Consider the following 21,358-nt stretch of genomic DNA (forward strand, 5'->3'; position numbering starts at 1 on the left):
AACTCAAGAATATCATTAACTAAAATTGAATTTAACTAAAATATTGTTTCCTTTTTTTCTGAAATCCAAACTCATTCCCGATCTTTTGTTTGATTAATGAAGTTTTATTTATTTAGTTTTGTTTCTATATAATTATAATTTAATGCTTGTTAAATCGATTGCTCGTGTACATTTCATTTTGTATTCACTTTGTTTTAAGACCTTTGTATTATCCTTTTCGATTTGGTTGAGTTTTTATGTGAGATTTTTCGGTTGAAAAGAATTCAATTAAACTGAAATTTCTTTGATTATTATTTTTCCTGTCTTACTTTCTAAAATTCAGCTAAATTTTGTGTGTGGTGTGTTTTGTGTCTGTTCTCTATATAAATACAAAATCTTAAATGAAATAAACACTCAATTTGCACTCGAAGGAAAAGGAAAAGATTACAAATAGTAAATATTCCTTTTTGGCAACCGAAAAGTCCGGCTTAAAAAAGTTATCCTAACTAAATAATTGGGTTCTTTTGGTGGTTTGGGAAATCAAAAAATGATTAAATCCAAGCGAAACTTTGTTCACAACAACCAATTTTCGTTTAAATGTCATTCCCGACTAAGAGCTAAACACAAATGGATATTTTTTGATTCGAATACTTTTGATCTGGATTAACTTATGTGAAATTATTGTACGTTGTACGATCTTCTCTCCTGCTCTTCTAGGGCCCGTTTCTATTCTCACTAACAACTCTTATATATTTCTTCCAACTATCATTATAAACTTAAAGATCTCATGATGGAGTTTCCCAAACGATTTAAAACTTAATAGGGTCCGCCGTTTAATTCCTTGTGTTTCTTCCATTTTTAATAGTATAATTATGGAATGGGGATTGGGAAGTGGGTGTTTTCTTTTTGGCACATTTATGTACTAGAAACTAGAACTAATGGCTAATACAACATTTCTTCAATTGTGATAATTTTAATTAATATTTCAATTGTTAATTGCATCTAAAAACATTTTGGCATATAAATTAAAAACGTATATAGCACAAGAACTATATAAGATATATGGCTAGAAAACCCGCTTGGAGACATGAAGTAAATGCTTTCATTTCAAGCTGTGATAATACCGAACTGCTCTGATCTGGAGGATCTGTCACGAGGAACTCCCAAGATATTAAACTCCTTCCTGGAGGTTTCTATTTTCAATATATTTAGTTGGGTATTTCAAAGCATTTGGCTGATTTGTCGCACCTTCAACTGAGAGATTACTAGACTTATAGCATAGGTATTTGTATATATGGCAACTATCGTAGTTTAGAAGATTGATTCCATATACCCGCATGTATATGGATTGACACTTTGACTGGAACTCAGATTGATAACTATATTGAGAGCATAGATCTGCATAACCTATACTGATTGATCGAATACTGAATCATTGGCAACTTGAATGAAGAATCATATAATATATATATATATATATATATTGTATATAGATAACTTTAATCTTAAATGTCGTGTCGTCTCGATTTGTATTGTGTGTATTAGCTAAATAACAATTAAACATTTGTTTGGTTTATTCCATTATTCGATGATTAAACAGTGCATTAAAATTTGTTCAACTCGTTTAACGTTTTCGCTCTCGATATATCTCATATACTCGTATATATATATTTGAATGTTGAATTGATCTATAACATTATCATATATATATATATCATAATATATGTATTAGATACCGCTAATGGGCAACTCAATCTACCAACGATCTACCATCCATCCATACATCTACTACTTCATCTCATTTTTTAATTCTTTTCATCTGACATCAACGATCATCATCCTTATCATCATCATCATTTCGATTATTTAAGTTATTTTGTAAGTATTTTATTTGATTTTTTATGTTTGTTATGTTATGTTAATTTGATTAAAATGTCCTTTAATTTGGAATTTGATTTGATTTTCAAACGCTTCAATAATAACTTCTTGGCTCTTCTTTGGGTTTCTGTTTCGCAGCTTGTAAGATTCTTGGGATTCTTGGGATGCTTTGGTTTTTCTTTTTTCTTTTCTTGGTTTGTCGTAAATCAGTCTCAATTACAAATAAGTTGGTTATACATATAAGTACTTGGATTGTGTGTAAAAGTCGTAGAGTTGTTCTAAAAAATGTTGTTCCAAGGCGACGGAAGAAATCAAAATGCTGCACTCAAAAAAGGAGAGGGGGCACACGCAACATCCTAGGTATCCTAGAGATCTCTTTTAACCATTTTAATTCCATCTACCGATCTACTGATCACTTAGGTCATCCGAGTCATGGAACTTGGGCGGAGGATCGACGCGTATGTCCAGTCCACAGGCATAGCGCTCGTACTCAATGGGTTCGCTCTCGTAGTCGGACAGAAAATCGGGATATGGCAGCTGCTGTCGGGGCGGTTGTCCCTCCTGCTGTTGCTGTTGCTGCTGCTGCTCCATGGTTGCTCCTCTGGGTGCTCCCCGTCTTATGGTTCCCATGGATCCTGCTCCTCCTGCTGATCCCGATCCTGCTGCCACTGCACCAAAGCCACTGCAACTGTCTTCACTGGAGTTGGCCAGCTCATCAGAGAGACCTCCTCCTCGAGTCTCGTACTCGCTCTCCTCGGGATTGCAGTAGCTGCGTCCGTGGTAAGGCTGCGCCTGAGCCGCCGCACTCGAGGTGCTTGCTGCCATGGAATCCTCACGCTTCAGGGTCCTCTTTTTGGTGCGGGCTGGCTTCACAGGCTGCCCGCTGGCCGGGGGCATCGGGTGATTGGCCGGCGCCGGGCGATCCACCAGGGCCTGGTACATGGGCTTCGTGATGTGCCCGAGTCGGTCGTAGCGCGGGAAGCCCATCTCATCTACGTTGTCGCTCATGTCGAGGCTCTCGAACTTTCCGCTGTACTGCGGATAGTCATCGTATTCATCCGTCTCTCCGCGCTCCAGCTCCTCGTCGAACTCCAGATACTGATCGTCGCGTTGGTACTGGGAGGAGTACTCGGAGCTTCCCGAGTCCATCTCGGGCATATACCCCTCCGAGCACTCTGAGCTCTCGGCCTGCTCCAGTAGTGCAGCGGCCGTCATGTTGGCCCTGATCCTCTTGGCCGGCAGCTGTCGCTTTTTGCGATAGCCGCGACTTCGTAGCTTTGGGTCCTGGCCCCTCACATCCAGGGAGCTGTCCGTGTCGTTGCCACTGGGAGGACTCTTCATGGAGGTGGCCACAGCTGCCGCGGTCAGCTGACCGCTGGTCGCTTTCCTGGGGGGCTTCTGCACCAGCTGATTAGGGGGTGACTCCGAGCTGAGGCTGCTCGAGTAGTAGGGTGAGCAGCGGATCAGCTTGTCCGCCCGCTGGGGCATGTGAGGAGAATAGGGTTCGGTGCTCTCGCTGTTCAGGGTATTGGTGGTCGTCGTGGTGTTGGTGGCCGAGGATGTGGAGTGCGCGTCGCGCTCCTCGTCAATCCGCATGGGCTGCTCCTGCGAGGACTGCTGCGACTTGCTCAGCATGTGCTCGTGGAAGGAGCTCGACTGCCGCAGCTGCTTGCTGCTAGTCTTGAAGTCTCGTATCTGGGTCTTCGACAGTGTTTTGTCGTCGTAGCTATGATGCTTGGCTAGCGGCTTGGCTGGCGGTGCGCCCACATCTCCGGGCAGATCGCTGGGCGTCACAATCGGTGGCACAGTGGGCACCGGTGGAGGAGCTGCCTTTACGTGTGTTGGTACAGGAGGCGGCACCACTTTCTTGGCATTGGCATTGGCTTTGGCATTAGCCTCTTCCTCTGCCTCGGCGGCAGCGGCTGCCTGCTCTGCCAATCCTGGCTGCTTCATCTTGTTCAGGAGTGCCTGCATGATGGGACGGGTCACCGCTGGCTTCGGCTTTGTGGGTGGCTGTGGTGCCCGTGGCTTGGGGCGTACCTGCTGCGACTGTTGTGTCTGGATCTGAGTGGTGTTTAGTGCTCCCGCTGCAGTCGCAGCCGGAACAACCGCTCCGTGGAGTGGCACAAATTCCTGGCTCTGATACCGCTCCGTCAGCTTCTCCGTGTGCGCATACAAACGCTCCACGAAAGGCGACTCCGACTCGGAGCAGATCTCCTGGCTCTGGTAGAGTTTCGACATCATTTCCAAGGAACGTCGCTTGCGGGCCGCAGCACTGGTCTCGGGCTGTCCACTGGCGGTGCCTGTCAGTGGCGATATTTCAGTGTGCTCATGACTGGATCGGCCCTGATTGCCATTGCTGCCACTGCGTCGGTGCACCTGCGGCAGGGAGCAGCGCTTTTCCTCGCTGGGCGATCCCAGCGAACCCTTGGCGCCCGACCCCACACGCTGCTGCTGCTTCAAAGGAGGGGCAGCCACGAGAGTGCGGCTACTGGAGGTGGACCAATCGCTGATCGTTTGGGCCATCTCCGTGAGCGTCAGGGTGGTGTCGTCGCTGCGCGTGGCCGATGTGGGTTCGCTCATCTTGTCCGTCTCCGAGTTTGAGAGCATGTCGTAGCGCAGGCCGTCGGAGGAGCCGTTGTCCCCGCTGAACTTGTGCGAGAAGCTGCCGCCGCTCTGCTCGTTCAAGCTCTCCGCGGACTTGTTGATGGAGCTCATGCTCGACTTGGTTTGGTTTGACTTTTCGCTTTTGGCGCACGACTGCGTGGACACGGCCGACAGGCTGTCGGATCCCGAGAGATTGGCATACTGACGCACAGTGTTAGTGCCCGTAGACCACTCCGAGATGCTCAGCCCAATGGAAGTGTCCTCAGAGTGGGAGCTGTGCGTGCACTTCTTGTGTTGCAGTCCCATTCGCACGGTGCCATCCAGATCTGTACCAATGGAACTGGTCTCCTCCTCGGAGTGGCTCGAGTGACTGCACTTCTTGCAGCTGCCGCCGCTGCTCAATCTCTTCTCGTAGTTCCGCCGCACTGTGGTCTGATCGTCCAAGTAGGTGGTGCTCGCGGACAGGATGTCGTCGATGGAGGTGTCCGAATTGTTTGATCCTCGCGACAATTTTCTCAAATGTGGATCGGGCGAGAGCTGCACCTTGATGGTGCCCGGCATAAAGACATCGTCGTTGGAGAAGAGCTCATCCTCGGAGAGTGGGCTCCTTGGAGCTGGCGAGCGTGTGGGCTGGGCTACAATCACCTCGGGGCTGGAGTTCTTGCGTGGTCCCGCCCTGGCCGTGGGCTGTGTGGACGCCGTACTGCAGCTGACGTTCAGCGAAGACGACAGACACGAGGCAGCACTCAGGGTGGAGCTGAGACAGCTGACCGTGTCGGGCTGGATTTGCTCGCTGCCAAAGTCCTTGTCCTCGAAGGCAGAGGACATAAGGTAGGCAGTGTCCTCGTAGGGCAGCACCTTGGCCACATCGGGCGGTCCATGGCCCTCTTCTTCGAGCAGCACCACTTGGTCGGCGCTCTGGGCTTCGCTGGCGTAGTACGTCTCAATGTTCTCCACGATGATAGGTGCACCGACAGTGCTCGAGGGAGGCGAGGGCCAGTCTACGGAGTCCTGGCTCTGTTGAAAGGACATGCTCGCCTTCCAGCAGAAGGACTTTGGCACGGGCTTGTCTAGATCCGGCATGGCATAGAGGCTATCTGGCGGCTTAACTGGCACATGATCGAAGGGGATCTCTGGCAGTGGCCAGTCCTCCGAGTCCTGGCTTCCCGCATTCGACAGACACATGAGAGTGTGCCGCTCCCCGTCGTCCCCATCCCTCTGCTGCTCATCCACATGGGTCACCGAGAAGCGTCCCGTGACGAGGGTCGGGGACTTTGGGTCGTTTATGCTGCCCAAACTGGAGAGACGATCCCCGGTGGCCGAGTCGCAGGGAATCTCCGGCATTTCAGCGGAGGTGCGACGATCGGCATCAGAGATATAGGCCAGATTGGTGTTGCTTCTCGAGTCAGAGCTGAGACTCGGCTGGTGGTCGGTGGAGCCCACAGACTCGTCTCGCATGCTCACAGAATGCGTGGAGGCCTTGCTCACGTCATCTTCCATGCTGGACTTCTCCGAGGCCGTGCTTCGCTCCGAGATGCGCGACAGGGTGCGGCCCAGAGTGAAGCCTGTGCTATAGCCGATGATGTCCGTTGGATTGACCCCGATTCCGCCAAGATTGCTGGTCATCGCCGGGTAGCCGAATGTCGTGGGAAAGTCATTCAGATCGTCCTGGTAGCTGGTGTCGCTCTCATCTCTCTTTTGCTCGTCGGGGGACACCTCCTTCACGTCGCTGTCCGAGGAGTCGCGCAGGGGATGCTGCGCATCGTAGCGCTCGTATCCCCCATCCGTCTCCACGTGGTGCCAGGGATCGTCGGTGCTGGAGCTGTTTGAACTCTCGATAGGGAAGGGCTTCCAGGTGCTCTGCTGCTCCTTTGCGGCCAGGTCTCCGCGTCTCTGGGCAGCTCCCAGCGAGCCGGAGCTGCTCTCCGTCTCGAACGAGCCCCGCGACTCTACGCTCAGGGAACCCTTCGAGTCGAAGCTCGACTTCGACTCCTGGGAGCTGCGATCACTGCCAGATTTGCCCGGTTCCGCTTGGGTCACCGACAGCTTCTTCCCGGCATTCGCACGGGCGGGCTTCTCGATCCGCGGCGGCTTTCGCGATCCTCCCGAGCTCGATTCACTGTCCTCGGTCCGCTGAAGGATCTTGGCTATGCGCTCTTCAATCGGATCCAAGTAGGACTCTGTGCTGTTTCCCAGATCGATGGGACTCTGCTTCTCCAGCGTGGGAGTTGTTGGCTTCTTTCCTGGGATCAGTACTTTGGGTGGCTCGTTGGTGGGTGTCTGTTCATTGGATCCTCCAGCGGGTTCCTCCATTCCATCCTTGCCGGCGGCCACATCCAGCTGAAGCATTCTCTGCTTAAGCTCCTGGCACTTTTTGGCCTCCTCGTTTCCAAAGTCCTGTGAGATGCCCAGCGGGCGGGCTATGGAGCAGCTTACACTCGACTCCTCCTCGACGGAGCTCTTCTCTTTGCCCACCGACAGACTCCAATCCTGCTGCCGCTGGGGGCTGCTGTCCTTCTCGCCGCTAGTCCACGAATCAGAGCTCTTCGATCTGTCACTCTGCTTCTCCAGGCTGTACTTTTTTTTGGTGTCCGAAGAGCTTCCGGTGTACTTCTCGAAAGTCTCCAGCACGGACTTCTCAATCATGGGACTTGCATTTGGTGGCGTCACCAGTATGTTCAGGTCCGACGTGGGCGTGGCACAATTCGAGTACTCCAAAGGGTTCGCATCCTCCAGAGTGGCCTGCGTCTCGAGTATGTTCCGATCGGGCTCTAAGGTGCGCGGTTCATTCTCAGAGGTGTCCGATCCAATAAACTCGTCGCATTCTACGGTCATCCAGGAGCCCGTCTCGTCGCTGCGACTTCGGTCGAGACTCAGACGATTCGTGTCCTGCCTTCCGACCTTCAAGTGTCGTCGCTCCGAGGAGTTGTCGTCCTCCTCAATGGAGGGCTCTTCGCACTCGATGGTGGGCACGCGATGAGGGTAACCTTCCGTCCCAGGCACCGGGGACTTGCTGGCTGGAGAATGGCTGTCATCGGCCGATACGAAAGAGTCTAGGCTCTCGGCGGTGGAGGCCTTGCGACTGTGGGTGCACTCGCTGTCGCGGGCATCCTCGGAGGGCAGCGAGCGCTTAAGTATCTCCAGCGAACGACGCTCCGAGATCACGGCCTGCATGTCAATATCCTCCTGGACATTGTACTGATGGGCGAACATGCGGCGGTCCCCTATAGCGCTACGCGCCACAGGAGCAGGCTTCTCTTCGCTCTTTTTGGTCGCAGCTTCAGCGGCAGCAGCCGTCTGTTGCCTCTTGTCGTCCAGGCTGCGCGCCTTAATGTCCGTGCCGAGGTAGTGGTGCTCGGCAGGTCGCTCCAGACTGTTCGACTTTCCATCGATCTTCTTGTGGACGACACTGCCCTCGATCCTCTGCTTGATCTCCTGCGCCTTAGCTATTTTCTTGGGCGACTTGATGAGCATGTCCTCGGGCACATCCGATTTCTCCGAGTCCTCGAAGGACTTGTTGCGATCCTCGAAGCTGCGATTGGCCTTGTCCAGCTTGTCGGGGCTGCGTCCCTCGTCGAAGCTGCGACTGAACTTCACCAGCGAAGTGTCAAGCTTTCGAGGAGCCTTGGCGATCAGCACGTGATCCTCGGCCTTGGACTTGAATTCCGTTTCGATAATTATCTTGTCGCCGTCGGTCTTCACCAGAATCTTGTCCTCTGGCGCAGGGAACGCAGGCAGTGCGTCCTTGACGGGACTTAGCATGGTAATGGTCTGCTTCATGGCCGATTCGTAGAGCTTCTGCTGTCGCTCCTTGCGTTTGGCAATATCCGCTTCAGTCTCCTCCTGCGACTTGCTCTTGTCCTTGCTTAAACGCCGCATGTCAATGGAGCGGGGTCGCTCCTTTGGACTGGACTTCTTGCTTCCACCGCGACCATCCCTGCCTTTAATGTCATCCGCACTGGTGCGTCTCGACTCGGGACGGCTGCGGGATACGGGCCTTCCTTTATAGGGCTCCGCGGTCTTGAGCTTTCCCTTGCCCGTGCTCTCGATGCTACTGGCCCGGGACACACCGGGAGAGGTCTTGCGCGAGCTGTTCGCCGAGCTGTAGGGCGACCAGTCCGTGAAGCGATATTTGGGAATGTTCAATATGAGATGGTCCCCGCTCTTGAGCCTCGTCTTAGACTTTTTCTTGTCCTTGATTTTGACGCCCTGTAGGGCTATCTTCTCGATGTACTTTAGCTGATTCAGGAGCTGCACCTCCTCGCTGTCGATGGTCACGGCACTGAGGAGCGAGTCCTTGCCATGGGCATTGTTGTAGCTGCTCTGCGTGGGAATGGACCCGCCGCAGGAGTGCACGCTGTCCGCGTTGTCATCGTCCTGCGCCGCCGTTTGATTCGCACGCTCCAGCGATTTTTCCTCGAGGATCTCGGCCTCCTCCTCGAAACCCACAGTGTCGTCCTTAGAGGAGAATGCATTCATGGGCGGCAGACGATGCATAGAGATCACTGGGGTGTCCAGGCTCTTAGTGCGACGGTCTGCCGTCGGCGACTGCACCTGCGTGGCCTTCTGACGCTGAAGCGATACTGATCCCTCAGACAGATTGAGTCGAGCGTGGGCAAACAGGATCGGGGCATGGCCCTTGGACCGCAGCACAATCGAGGAGTCGATGATCTCCTCCATCATCTTGACCTTGGACTTGGCCGCCTGCGATCCGCTGGCCGTCTGCTTCTTGAGCGTGTAGTCAATGTCTGAGCCGGTGATCTTCTCCTCGTGGCACGTCTCGTAGATGTCGTCGTTGCTGCGGAAGAACTCGGCATGCTCCAGTATGGGCGAAGGGATGTTCTCGTTTCGCTGATAGTCATTGGTGCACTCGTCCATGCGTCCGCGCATCGGCACATGTGGTTCGTCCTCCGAGGAGGGTATCGAAATGGAGCGTTCCGAAATGCGCCTCAGTTCCGTGGCATTGGCATACTGTGGATCCAATTTCTGGGTGTGATAGCGACTCTCCAGATCGGCCAGGCGACGGCACTGCGGGGGCGAGCCTTCGATCTCGGTGGAGCTCATGGTCTGGCCGCGTCCCCAGGCGGCTGAGATGAGTCGACTTTGTTCGATGCGCAGGATCGATTCGATCTCTTTGCGCGACTGTGGGGGCGAGAACTCCAGCCGGTCGGGGATGGCCTCAGCCGAGCCAAAGACGTCATCAGAGTCAAGACTCTCGTCGTCCGACGAAAAGGAGGTGATGCGGGTCTTGCCATGCTTCTTCGACTTGACCCCCGACTTGGTTTTCGGTATGACGCGCGGCTTGTTGGCCTTGCGGGCATTCGCTTGCAGCTCCTTGCGAAGGCTCTGGATGAGCTCCATCTGCTTCTGCTCGAGCTTCTGCTGCTGCTGCATGCTCTCGGTCCGCGAGCTGGTGGCCGAGTCACTCTCGATCTGGCTTAGCTTCTTGTTGAGTTTCTCCAGCGTGGAGGCGTCCATCTGCTTGGTGATGTCCCGCTTGGGCGAGGACAGCTGTATGGTCGGGATGGTCTTGTCGATCTCCAGGGTGATCGGATCCACCTTGGACAGATCAATGTTCTGCGTGAACAGGAACTCTTTGGTCTCTGCGGGTAGGAGGCTGTCCAGGATGTCAGGCAAGAAGTCCCCTCCCATTACTGGCAGCACTGGGGCACTGGCCTTTGGTGACTTTGGTGACTTAGGAGACTTGGGGGATTTGGGGGACTTTGGAGACTTGGGCGACTTGGGCTTCGTGTGCTTTTTCTCGCTGGGAGAAGGCGCAGTGCCGTTCATGATGTGCCGCTTGTGCAGGACATAGGGTATGTCCTCCTTCAGGACCTTGGTGAAGCGACGCTCGTAGTCGCGGAAGAAGCTCTTCGGCAGTTCGAACCCTGTCTTTGGCAGCTCCTGCTGGGTGGAAGTGCCGCCTCCATCGTAACATTTGGGTAACTCAAAGTTTCCATGCGCCTTGCACAGCGGCGGGGCACTCGGTATCTGCTTGTAGATATAATCCTCGTCGCTAGAGTTGGAGTCCGCCGGCGTGAGATCGATGGACTTCTGGTGCATGAGGACATGGCGACGGGAGTTGCTGCCGAGGCGCGCACGATTGGCCAGCGAGTTGGGATCGCTCTTGGTGCGCTCCACGGTGGCGTGGCTGTAGCTAAGAGGCACCATTATGGGGTTGTACTCCTCGAAGTGCGTCTTGGCCATCAGCTCCTCCTTGCGCGTGATCTTCTGGTGGGCCATGATGCGGGCCTGCTGCTTCTCAAACTCCGATATCAGCTCGGGCGTAAGCGGATATTCGGGACTCTGTTTGGACTCTTTATCTTTTGGCTGGCCTTCCCACTGCTTGGTGTACTTCTGGATGCACTCGATCCGATCCTGGTCAAAGCTGAAGATGTTTTCGCTGTCGGAGCGCCGTCGGAAGGCGGAGATCTTGCACGACTGCGAGTTGCTTTTGCGGAAGGTCGTCAGCTCAAGCGATTCACCCGTCTGGATGTCCTTCTCCTTGCAACGCATGCCCGAAGCTGGTGTCGACACCGATTCGGGTGATTTGGCGCCGAAGGACTTGGCATTCCGCTCGATCTCCACGTTCTGGAGGCTAATCGAGTGTACCTTTGAGGTCTTGTGGGTCTTGTTGCTGGGGAACGTCGAGTACGTGTCCCGGCTGTCGTAGAACGAGCTGTTGGCCGTCGAGCTGTGGGTGTCCGAGAGTAGGCAGTCGTGGCTCTTGACCTTGGGGCGGGAGTAGAGACCCTCGGGGGCCTCTGCCACGACACCGCCCCCCTCCACGGCGTCGTAGTAGTCGCTCTTGGAGTCCTGTGAGGACTGGGCGAACTTGTCGTAGAGGTCCTTTTTGTTGAACTGCTTCACCTTCTTGCAGGTGGTCGTGGGCATCTCGTAGTTGCGCCCAAAGCAGTCTCCGACCAGCGACTCCTTCGAGTCCTGACTGGAGGCCACCGAGGTCTTGCTCTTGGTGGTTTCACGCGACTTCTTGCTATCCGTGTGGTAGAGGCTGTCGCGCGACTTCTTACTGGAGTCGGAGCTGCGCGAGATCTTCGTCTCGAATATCTCGCTCTGGCTCTCCTGGCTGGATGTGCGCGTGAGAGCCTCCTGGATCTTCTTGTAGAAGTTCCCGTCCGACTTCACCGACAGCTTCTCGCGCGGCAGATAGCGTGGATCTTCGGCGTCCCAGATCTCGTTCATTATGTCCGCCGCGGACTTGGACTTCACATCAATAGCCGATCGGTACTTGGGCTGCTCCGAGACGGACTCATCGTCGCTGGGGATGTAGTTGCCAGAGTCCAGGGAACAGGAGCGCATGTGGTCCTCGGAGCGACCGCGACCGCTGAAAAAGTCAATGTCGTACTTCTCCAGCAGCTCGTAACTATCCTGCGAGATGTCATCCTGAGACCCCGAGTAGTCCAGGTGCTGTCCATGGTGCCGTTTGTCTTGGGCGTTGTACGTGCTGCCCGGATAGCTCGAGGAGTAGACCTTGCTCTGCGGCAGCGGGGAGAAGTCCTGGTGGGCGTCGATCGAATGGTTCTTGGTGATGTACAGCGAATGGCGCGAGTCGTCGTACCGCGTGACAGGCGAATCGATGCGGTTTGAGGAGAGGAACTCCTTGTCAAGAACCGTCATGGGCTTAGGATGTTCTCGGTCGTAATAGGTGCTGCTGTAACGCTCGAACAGATCCTTGCACGAGCTGCTCTTCAGCCAGGACTCGCGTTCCACCTGATCGTAGATATTCTCTCCATCGACATCAGCATCCTCCTCATCCTCCTCCTCGTCGTCCATGTAGTGGGCTGCCGCCTCCTCAGGCTTTACAAACTGTGCCGTCGAATAGAGATTGCCCGAGGACAACTGATACTCGAGCTTCTCCGAAGAGGAGGACTGGCGCGGCGGCGGCAGATTGCCCACCGAATGGTGGGTGATGTAGTGACTGTCGTACGAGTCCACCGAATCCACCCCGGAGAGCTCCGAGTTGCGGGGCAACGAGTGCGTGTGCCTCGAGCTCTGAGAGTCCATCGAGGGCGTCAGATAGTTCTCCGACTGCGCCAGCTTCACCCTCTCGCTCTGGCCAGCATAGCGCTTCGTGCCGAAGCCAGTGCCAAAGTATGAGGAGGAAGACGACTCCGAGGGATGATTGAGATCGTTGTGGTACTGATTGTAGCTCATACCGTTGTAGTTCCGCTCCTGGAGTACAGACGCCGCGTAGGCAGAAGTGCTGGGCTGTTGTAGCAGTGGTGGGCCGACTCCGCCTCCCATCTGCTTGGCTCTGGCATACTGGATGATGGACTGATCGATGAACTCATCGCTAAAGTGCTTCTCGCGTGTCTTAGACTTGGCCTTGCGATTGACCGTCGCGTAGATGTCGTTGCGCTCGTTCAGATTGAGGTGTTCGCTGTTGGAGATCTTATGCTCCTGTGCATGTGGCAGGGTGCTGTGAAAGTCTGGATATTTGTAGTGGCCCATGTCGTTGATGTCGGTGTAGATGATGTTGTCGGTCTCCGTTTCGGTTGAGTTGGCATTGGCGTTGGCGTTGTTCAACATGCACTGCTTAGACATCGAATAATTGGTACTGCTATAATGGACTGGGGTGACAGTTTGCGACTGGGACTCCTGTGACCGAAGCGGCTGACGATGGGCACTGGCCGAGGCCAAGGCCGAGGCCGATGTTCCCGATGCCAAGGCCGATGCTGCCGCCGCTGATGCTCCCGTTATAGTCTCCCGATTGATGGTAGATGCTGTCAAGTCCGAATCCGCTTCCTCCTCGACTAATTCCTCCTCCTCCCCCATAGGCTCCTCCTCCGCCTCCTCCTCCGTGTCCGCAGGACCCAGGAATTCCTCCTCCTCCTCCTCCTCCTCCAATTCCATGGAGCTGCTGAGATCCACCGAATGACCCCCCACCAATGTGCTGTGTGGCATAGTGTTGTTGTTGTTGATGCTGATGCTGGGATTGGCATTGGGATTGGCATTGTGGGTGCTGATGCTGATGAGCTGCGGCGACGCAGGGACAAACGCCTGGGATCCCACTGAGACTCGACGAGGGGTGCTGCTGCTGTACAAGTGGGACAAGTGGCTCAGACCTGCATAGGCGCGCGGAGAGCAGCAATCAGACAGAGAGTTAGCAATCAATCAATTATGATCATATGTGGGACGTGGTAAAACGAAAGCCAAACCGAAATCATACCGAACACAAGGGATCACAAATCAAAACACTGAAAACGAAAGTGGGTTAAGGCCATTCTCTGCTTGAAATGCCAGAGAATTATACAATTCTTACAAAACTCAAGGCTAGAAATAACTTAGGCTTAAAAATATAACGGAGGTTGGAACTAGAGGTCTGCATGATGCTCAAAATGGATTGAAATAAAGTCCTACACCGATAGAGTTTGACTGAGTATGAGCATAGGCAAGCATAAAAGCATAAAAGGGCCTCCGTGGCCTTCTTCACTCTTTTTTTTTTGATGGTCAGGCTCCAATTAAGCTTCTTGTCAACTACCAATCCTGTCGATGAAGGAAAGCCTGCTTAAATTGAGTATTAGGGAGCTGAGAGGTTTAATCTTGTAGTTTTTTGTGAAAAGCACGAGTTCCTTTTTCGATGGATTAGCTCCCAGTCCCCTTGATCTTGTCCGATCAATAAGTCGCACAGTGATTGAGGGCATTTAACTTTGCACCTGGTACGAAATTGTTAAGGGCTCCCTTGATATCAAGAAAAGCTATTAAGGAGATTTCTTGAGATTTAGAGATTCTCTACCACCGAAATTACTTCATAGAGTGCCGTTTCCGGTGGGCATGTTATGCGCCTGACAGCATCCGAGAATTTAGGGAAAGTTTTCATAAAATAATTCCTTCATTTCGTTGTGTGCGCTCCTTCGTTCTAACTCATTGAATGCCGAATGCTGGGACACTCAATACACATTCGCAGTCATATCGACTCGTTTCATTGTGTGCTTCGGACTCACTTAATTCAATTCAATTAGAAGGCATACTATTGGGCTTATGTTGGGAGTGAAGCCACGCAGATCTCTAGTTGGAATCTCCCTTTGAAGAGAAAACATCATGCAACATCTATAACTAAAGACTAAGAATTCCTAGTGAGTGTCATTCCACTTTCTTATGGGATTTAAATTATACAACTACAACTAAATTAAGTCTAAGAATGTCTTAAATAATAAATTTAATCTAAAACTATAAAATCCTACTATTCTTAGATGAAAAGTAAATCATATTATAAAATCTATTGCGCGGATGTTGAATCCACACCTTAAATGGTTTACAAATCATTGTATAATCACAAAATTATCTCTAGGAATCGCTTAAATCATATGAAAATATAATTAACAATAATCTTGGGCTTAAGAACCAACTTAAATGGAGGTTGAGGTTGATGCACTCCTGTGCTATGGCAGCACTCACCTAAATTGTGATCGCCTGGATGCGCACGAGCCTGATCGGGAGCGTTGCGTGGCGGTGGCTGTGGCTGATGGTGGCTGCTGCTGTGGCTGGGCGAAGTCCACGATTGCGGACCCTGTGGTGAAAGCGAGCGGTTCGAATTCATTTGGTCCATAGCCACTGCCGAGTGGAGTTGTCGATCCGCCGCCGAGCATGCCGCCGCTTCCTCCTGCGAGGTTGGCGATTCCGCTGCATAGTTCTTCGTCTGATAGATCTCCACCTGGGCTGCTGTGACCTGAAAAAAGCAATAATTAGATGCAGAACTAGAGGGTTTATTGTAGAGACTAACTTGAGAACGCATGTGGTCGATAGGATTGTCGCGTCGGCGATCCAAGGTATCCGCTGCCTTCTTCGTCAGAGAAGGGGTCATCGAGTCGCTGCATTGATTGCGATAGTCCCATGTCGCTGTAGAGATCCCAAATTAAAATCGAAAAACATTACAAATCATACAGGACATAGCATATAGAAGACTAGAAGAAGAAGAACTCGACTCGACTACACGCACAACACAGACAGCATATAGAAGGCACGTGCGTGCCTTCTGCCGCACATTCATCATCAGCTAAGGCGACAGAACCGAAAGGCATATAACTCAAGAATTGAACTCAAAAATCGAAATAATCAATTAAGAAATCAGAAAATCGAATACATTGAATACTTGAATAGTTGAGAACGCATGTTGTAACAAAATAAATACAAACCAGTGTCAATTGGGAGTAGGGGATTGGCTGAAATGCTGGAATTCACATACGTATGCGATTGACTTCGGCTACTAGCATTCAGTGGCCCTTGCCGGAATGACTGAGACCTGCAGCAAAAGAAAAGACAAGAGGATACCACGCTTTATATATTTTCACATGCTCAGTTTTGTTTTTTTTTTTGTTCTTTAGTGTTTTTTTTTGGGTTTAGCTTTAGTTTTAGTTTTTCATTTTGGGGGTTTAGTTTTTGGAGAGATTTAGTTTGTTTAGCACAGTTTTTAGTTTATAGTTAGAAAGTTGTTCAGTTTGAGAGCTCAGAGGGGCGTCAGTTAAAAGTATAACAAACACAAGACACAACAAAACTTAGGAGAGTTTCAAAAGTTAAGGATTAGTAAACAACTAGAAAACAAAACTTGGAATAAAACACAACACAATATCCATTATCATAGGCAACTACTGGGGAGGGGTTTTGTTCCTTAAAGGAAGTCTCGGATCTCATAGGTGGATTACTCCTATGTGGGTTTATTATCATATTTATAGAGTATACCAAACATTATCGAATTCAAAAGTTTCTAAACTCTAAGGAATCGCACACGACTAATAAACTACACATTTAGTGGGAGAAATGGTTGGGAGGAGTCTTATGAACTACATTATGCTTGTAGGTACAGTCTAAACAAAACACACACAAAATTGTACGACAAAAGCAGCATTTTATTAAGTATTTTCGAGTGCAGGGCAAACCAAAGATGAGAACCACAATGATTAGCGATGATTTGTTAGAGCTATTCCATGAAATAGTCAGAAATGAATGATATACATACACGAATATTATAGTACACAAAAGATGAACGCCAATTTTTGGATAATTTATAATAATGGTCTCTAGTTGATTTGTGGTTCACACTCTCAACCATACACACACACACACAGACACACATACAGATTTGTTAGTGAGGGAAATCATAAATGGAATATACATTGGAAAATAAATTGGAAATCAAGAATGATTGTAATTGAAATGCTCGTCATTGCTCTGCTGTACATATCGACTAAATTTTGGTATTTTTTTGGGGTTTTCTTTGGGGTTTTTTGTTCTTTACTATTTGTATGCAAAGGTTTGGTTTTTAGTTTGTTTTTGTGCTTTTTTACCAATTGGTTTTTTAGATCCTCTTCTCTTTTCTAAAGCGCGCCACCAACATTTCGACCAAGTTATAGAGTTTTTTGTGGTGTTCTTTTTTCTTGTGGGGGTGGGGTTTTCTTTTGTGGGTTTTACGGAAACATAAATTGATTGATTTTAGAATTAACAACAAATAAAAACGAATATACAAATGTTGTAAAGAAGTGTAAAAGAAAGAACGAATGGATCTATCGATCGACGATGCAAACGATCGAGCGAACGAGTCGAGTTTTTGGATGAGAACGGAATCTGGATGAATTGGCAAATGTAGGCTGATGAATATATTATTATTTGCTTATAAAATATATATATATATATAGATAGAATATTTGATATTTTGTTAGATCTTGATTTGGAAGGATTAATTTGATTTTTTGTTAAGGAAATATACGATTATAAGCTGCAAAAGCCAAAAATATCATAAATTCCATCTCAACCAAACAAAATCGTTAAAGACAAAAGATAAAGGGGGAAACTTGTTAAAGAAAAACACAAACTTTTGCCAGAATAAGTTTTGATTCACAAAGAAAGAAAAAAAGTCGGAAGCTCCCCTACCTTTGGAAGTTCTGCCGCTTCACATAATTCTCGCGTACAAACTCGATGATCTGTTTCTGCGTCTTGCCACTATAGCTGTAAGGGAAAAAGCCAAAGCATTAGAAACTATAACAACATACATTTGTATATATTTTTAAAGATATTCCTACCGAAAAGAGCTGCCACGTGAGAGGACACGTGTCTTCCGTCTGGGGGTATTTTGTACTGCGGTACAGCGAAAGAATCCATGATTCTCGACGCATTTCTTCCAAAAGTTTTTGCACTCATTGCGACCCTCGAAGAAGAATTCCACCGTGTCTTTGTAATAGCCCTGGAATGTACACAAATAACAATCAATATGAGGCTGTAAAAGATCTTAAACCCGTATTTACATATCCCTCTGGATGCAGTTTCACCAAAAAACGTTTGCGCTTGAAAGATATCTTTCGTATCTTGGCCCACGAGAAGGTATTTATGCGCGTTATGTTCTGAAAGACGGTGATGCCCATATGGGCAACCGCAAGATTGAGTGGCACGCCTTCCACATCCTTTCCCGGGTGCATTTTCATGCCATAAAGCTCACAACGTCGTGCGGTCTCCAGCAGATTAAGATCTGCCTCCGCTGGGGATTGTCCGCTATCGAAACAGAGTGGGACAGTGTGCAAAATATATTAGAAATGTTCTGGGCAGCTCCATAATGATAGTCTTACACATGCTTCTTGTGGTTCTCCATTATCTTCCGCTGCACGCTGGCATCCTGATGGGGCACAAAGCGGTACGAAGATAGATACGTATGATCCGGATAATCCTCGGGCACAAAGTCCCCGCAAGAGGCCTGTACAATGTAGCTGGCCATCAGGGCGGCCGTATTATCGTTGCACTGTAGACTTCCTGTGGCCAAATCCCGTTTGATTTGCAAGCAGAACAGATACCTAAAATGAATACATTCAGCCTTCGATTCTCTGCGGAGGTTTCAGATGTTCCAGATATACCTGGTATACTCCTCTTCTAGTTGCGCTGGATCTGGTGTGTAGAACTTGATGCAGAAGCGCAGCACGGGATCGACGAGCGAGAGGCCCACCTGGCGATTCATTGGCTTCTCCAGGTCCAGCCAGTATTTGGTATGTGTGGACATTTCCTGGTACTCCAATCCGAAATAGTCCGCCTCGAGTAGGTTTAACTGACGGCAAACTTGCTCAAAGAGCACACGACCCAAGGCCTTGGCCTGGAAAATAACAGAAGAAATGGGATTTAATCGATGGAAACAACCCAAAGCATTGTCTGAAGGAACTTTCATCTTTTTTGCGGAAGAATCAGCTCAAAATACCATTTCAGGGAGATCTAAATATCGTCTTTAGCATTCTTCAAGAAACACCAAGACATTGGCTTTAATTGGTTGCGTCGTGCACACGAAATTTATGTTGTTTTTGCAGTGCTAGATAATATTCTTTTGCAGCATTCGCCTGTACCACATCATGTGGAAGCGATGGCAGCAGGGACGAGCCCTGGTCTTCAGAACTTTCACATTTATAGGGATTACCTATTCAAAATACCACCTAGGAGACGCTTCCATGCAGTATTTTCTTATCCAAGACCTGTCCCAAAGAACCACTTCAATGCAAACCCCAAAAGCCTTGCCACACCACTTTTCAATGTCAGGTCTGCCTTCCATGCATGCATGCCCAATTTCGACAAGCCACGGGGGCTCCATGAGGTAGGAGACTCCTGCCTCCCCGCTAGTGTCTTGGTCTTGCACACTCATTGAGCTCGTTAAAATCTAATCTAGCATGCAGTTTTCAGATCATCTCAGACGACCACAACGGCCGGCCCGCCGCACGACAAATTCTTTTTGTGGGGGCGGGCGCTGCAGCGTCTGATTGCATTTGAATAAATTTCAATTGAGTTTGACGCCTGGGCTTGGGCCACACTTTGCCACTTCTGGGAGCAAGTGGAAAAAACTGGGCCAGCTTGTCTCAGGCCGCAATTAAGTCATATACAAATAATTTGGGTCGTCGCGTTTCGCCAGCGAGGGTTTTGCATATTTTATGAACTATGTGCCGTATTCATATTTCGAATTCTGGCGAATGATTTATGTGGTTCCAGCATTTAAATTGCTGCCAGGAGAGCAGTTGCCAGTTGCAAAAGCCATAAGAAAAACCTACTTCGAATTTATGACACATCAAACAGAGATGTTCATCATGTAGAGCCGCTCCCTAAGCCCACCCCTTAAACCTTTCCTCTAATTACTTTCAGGGATTAGCAGGCAAATGAGTAAAACAGCTAATGGGCCATTAAATCCTTGGTCCTAACACCTATTAGGAATCCAATTTCAATTTGCTAATCCTCTTACGTCAGGCCATGTGTGTGCCGTGTGAGTCGTGGAATATATTAATTTTTGGATCGGGAAACAAGGAGATTGCTCCTCCACAGCTGTCTCCCCGCTTGGCAAATACAGGGATTCCGTCTAGCGCTGGCCAATCAAGGAAAGTGCTTTGTCAGTTTTATTCCAAACGAAGCCAAGGAACCCCATTCCACCCAGGCCACAGGACACAGGACACACAATCTATCAGAGTGTGAAATGTTCCGCAAGGAGTGCCAAAATGTTATTAAACCCTCTCTGTTTTCTCCATTTGAATATTTTATGGCTCTCATGCATATATACTCGTCGTATAGAAATGTAAAACCAGATATTAAGGACAACAAATTTGTTGGCAAAAGACCAAAATGCTTTTGCGGCTTTCAGGCGCATAAATCGAACGAACAGAACCCAAACAGAATTGGGCGTGGTCAGGACAGGACATTGCGTGGTCAGGACAGGACATCCTATTAAATAAAGATACTCGTAAAAGCCCTAAAAAGATAAAACGAATGGCCATATGCGGCAGTTTTTCGCAGTTTCCGTTTTCCATGTGATATGAAATAATCAGTAAAAATAAATACAAATAAAATAAAAGCTCGCAGGGAGAACAAAGGAAATTACTGATGCATTCGTTATGAGTGGAATTCAGTTTAAATTTTTGTATTATTTTGCATGCCCCGGAGTTCCCGGTGCTACAACCCGAAATCCCTCATTCGTCGGAACTGGAACTTATACTTTATTCCATATAAACACCTTCAATTGAACAATATTTGCTGGAACATCTCTCTTACTTTGAAAGAATAAATCTCGGAGAAATTAAATCGGTTTATTCCCAATAAATGATCAACTTTTTCAGCCTCATATTTATCTTCAATTCCAGCAAATAGCAAAATAATATTTAAGCAGATATCATATTGAAATGAGCGCTCATTAAAGCTCCTCCTTTTTGTGAAACAAAACCCCAAAAACCGAACCGAAAACCAACAGCAAAATGAAAACCCCAAAAACCGACAGAAACCGACAGCAAATCCATGTCATGGAGGCCACAATTAAATTTTCATTTTAGTTTTCCCATTCAGCTGTCGACGAAGCAAACCCGAGCCGAACTCCCCAATGGCCCCCATAGAACTCACAGCGAAAAACTTTGTTATAACACTGTTAATGCAATTTATGGCACTTGCCACTTGCCACTTGCCACTTACCACAAATGCAATTTACAGGCTCGAAAAACTAAAATGTTATTTGCCAAATTTTCGACAATTGAGGGACATTTTTAATTAATTCGACAAACAAGAGAAAAATGATGACAAGAGCCACAAGAGCATGGATGCAGATACATCAGGGTAGAATGCAGGACATTTTCCCAGGAGATGCAGTGTACGAAAGACCTTTGTTGGGGGACACACCAATTGGGGACACAGCCACGCCCATAGCCCTTTTATAGGGCCATAGCCATTTATCTTTTAAGGGCAATTCCTGTCTACGGCTCGCCCCGCCTCTTGGCCGGCTACAAAACAAACCAATTAACTTTGGCGACTTCTGCAGGCTGGGACAAGCGGAAATGGCAAAACGACAGGAAGCTTTTCAATGCAAACAGCCCTCTCGCAAAAGCCTCGCCATTTCCCCATTCCCCCCATATGCCAAAAGTTGGCCCACAATTGTCGGCTG

The 21,358-nt window shown here is 49.2% G+C and overlaps 1 protein-coding gene across 5 annotated transcripts in view; it reads right to left on the reverse strand.

Moving 5' to 3' along the window:
• LOC108154710 (FERM, ARHGEF and pleckstrin domain-containing protein 2) overlaps positions 1-21,358 on the reverse strand; it is a 38,156-nt gene that overhangs the window by 2,689 nt on the left and 14,109 nt on the right. Inside the window, exons 3-11 of one of the 5 annotated variants that reach the window (XM_017285063.2) lie at positions 18,324-18,556; positions 18,042-18,263; positions 17,724-17,967; positions 17,502-17,662; positions 17,353-17,427; positions 15,621-15,727; positions 15,209-15,324; positions 14,884-15,154; positions 81-13,550 (exon numbers count right to left, since the gene is read on the reverse strand). In XM_017285063.2, the coding sequence (XP_017140552.1) occupies positions 2,263-13,550; positions 14,884-15,154; positions 15,209-15,324; positions 15,621-15,727; positions 17,353-17,427; positions 17,502-17,662; positions 17,724-17,967; positions 18,042-18,263; positions 18,324-18,556 (12,717 nt within the window). In that variant the 3' untranslated portion in view covers positions 81-2,262. Of the gene's footprint in view, positions 1-80; positions 13,551-14,883; positions 15,155-15,208; positions 15,325-15,620; positions 15,728-17,352; positions 17,428-17,501; positions 17,663-17,723; positions 17,968-18,041; positions 18,264-18,323; positions 18,557-21,358 lie in introns of those variants that run through there. The other 4 variants (XM_017285061.2, XM_033390134.1, XM_017285062.2 and 1 more) reach the window with 4 other exon arrangements.

This window comes from Drosophila miranda, chromosome 2 (assembly GCF_003369915.1).
Source record: "Drosophila miranda strain MSH22 chromosome 2, D.miranda_PacBio2.1, whole genome shotgun sequence".
Lineage (NCBI taxonomy): Eukaryota > Metazoa > Arthropoda > Insecta > Diptera > Drosophilidae > Drosophila > Drosophila miranda.